We start from the raw sequence: 1237 nt of genomic DNA, 5'->3' as shown, positions 1-1237 counted from the left end.
GAGGAGGAGGAGGGAGAGAGGGAGGGAAGGAGCGAGCTCGGGCCGCCGCGCGGGGCAGCGCGGCCCCCAGCGCGGCTCCCGCAGCGGGCTCGGCCCGTCCTCTGGCCGCGCAGCCGGCCGGCTCTGAAGGGGCCGGCGGGGCCCCGGCACTTACGCGGAAGAACCCGGCGTCCATCTTGGCTCCTCCGCCTCCTCCCGGCCGCGGCGCGCGCTGCCGTTCCCGGCGTGCACCGCGCGCACCCCCCCTCCCGCCTCAGCCGCGCCGGGAGGAGGAGGGCGGGGGGGGGAGCGCGAGAGGGAAGGGGCGTGGCCACGAGGCGCGCCCGCCCATTGGTCGGAGGCTCGGGCGGCGGCCAATCGGAGAGCGTCCCGCGGCGGCGCGCGCCCGCGCGCGCGGGGAGGGTCTGGGGGGGTATGTGTGTGTGTGTGAATCTTGGTCTCGCGAGACGTTGTCACGCTCCGCTGGTCGCGATGCCGGAGTCCCGCGAGATCTCGGGGGCCGCGCGCGGGGGCCACGGCTCCCCCTCAGGGATGGCAGCGGGAGGGGCCGGGAGGGAGCGGCGGGTCCGGCCCTCGGGAACGGCCCCCGGAGCCGCACCTAGGGAGGGGCTCCGCGGCGGGAAATAGAGCTGTGCAGCCGTCACAGGATCGCGGAATGGTTGGGGTTGGAGAGGCGTTGTGGAGATCGTCCAGTCCGGGGCGGGATCCCCTGGAGTAGGGGACAGAGGAACGGTGTCTCCTCATCCCAGAGATGCTCCAGACCCCAAATCATCTCATAGAATCATAGAATCATAGAATAGATTGGGTGGGAAAAGACCTCCAAGATCATCAAGTCCAACCCCTGATCCAACTCCAATTACTATATCATAAGGGCCACATCCAATCTCTGCTTAAAAACCTCCAGGGATGGTGAATCCACCACCTCTCTGGGTAGGCTCTTTACCCTCTCCGTAAAGAATTTCTTCCTAACATCTAACCTAAACCTCCCCTGGCAGAGCTTGAGCCCATGTCCCCTTGTCCTGTTGTTGGTGTCCTGGGAGAAGAGACCAACCCCCACCTGGCTATAACCTCCCTTCAGGTAGTTGAAGAGAGTGATGAGGTCACCTCTAAGCCTTCTCTTCTCCAGACTAAACAACCCCAGCTCCCTCAGCCTCTCCTCATAGGACTTGTGCTCAAGTCCCTTCACCAGCCTCGTTGCTCTTCTCTGGACCCGCTCCAGCACCTCAATGTCCTTCCT

At 65.5% G+C, this 1237-nt stretch overlaps 1 protein-coding gene across 12 annotated transcripts in view; it reads right to left on the bottom strand.

The window, feature by feature from the left end:
• SRRM1 (serine and arginine repetitive matrix 1) overlaps positions 1-242 on the bottom strand; it is a 17344-nt gene extending 17102 nt beyond the window's left edge. For 11 of the 12 annotated variants that reach the window (XM_027903373.1, XM_027903374.1, XM_027903376.1 and 8 more), the window contains exon 1: positions 155-242. In XM_027903373.1, coding sequence (XP_027759174.1) covers positions 155-175 — 21 coding nt within the window. In that variant the 5' untranslated portion in view covers positions 176-242. The remainder of the gene's footprint in view (positions 1-154) is intronic. The other variant, XM_027903385.1, reaches the window with a different exon arrangement.
• Positions 243-1237: the final 995 nt, after the last annotated feature.

The sequence above is a fragment of the Empidonax traillii genome, unplaced genomic scaffold (genome assembly GCF_003031625.1).
Source record: "Empidonax traillii isolate 1590-97213 ecotype Southwest subspecies unplaced genomic scaffold, ASM303162v1 scaffold958:size599741, whole genome shotgun sequence".
In the NCBI taxonomy this organism is placed as follows: domain Eukaryota; kingdom Metazoa; phylum Chordata; class Aves; order Passeriformes; family Tyrannidae; genus Empidonax; species Empidonax traillii.
The sequence above is the reverse complement of the archived record's forward strand: the minus strand, read 5'-3'. Positions and strand labels throughout refer to the sequence as shown.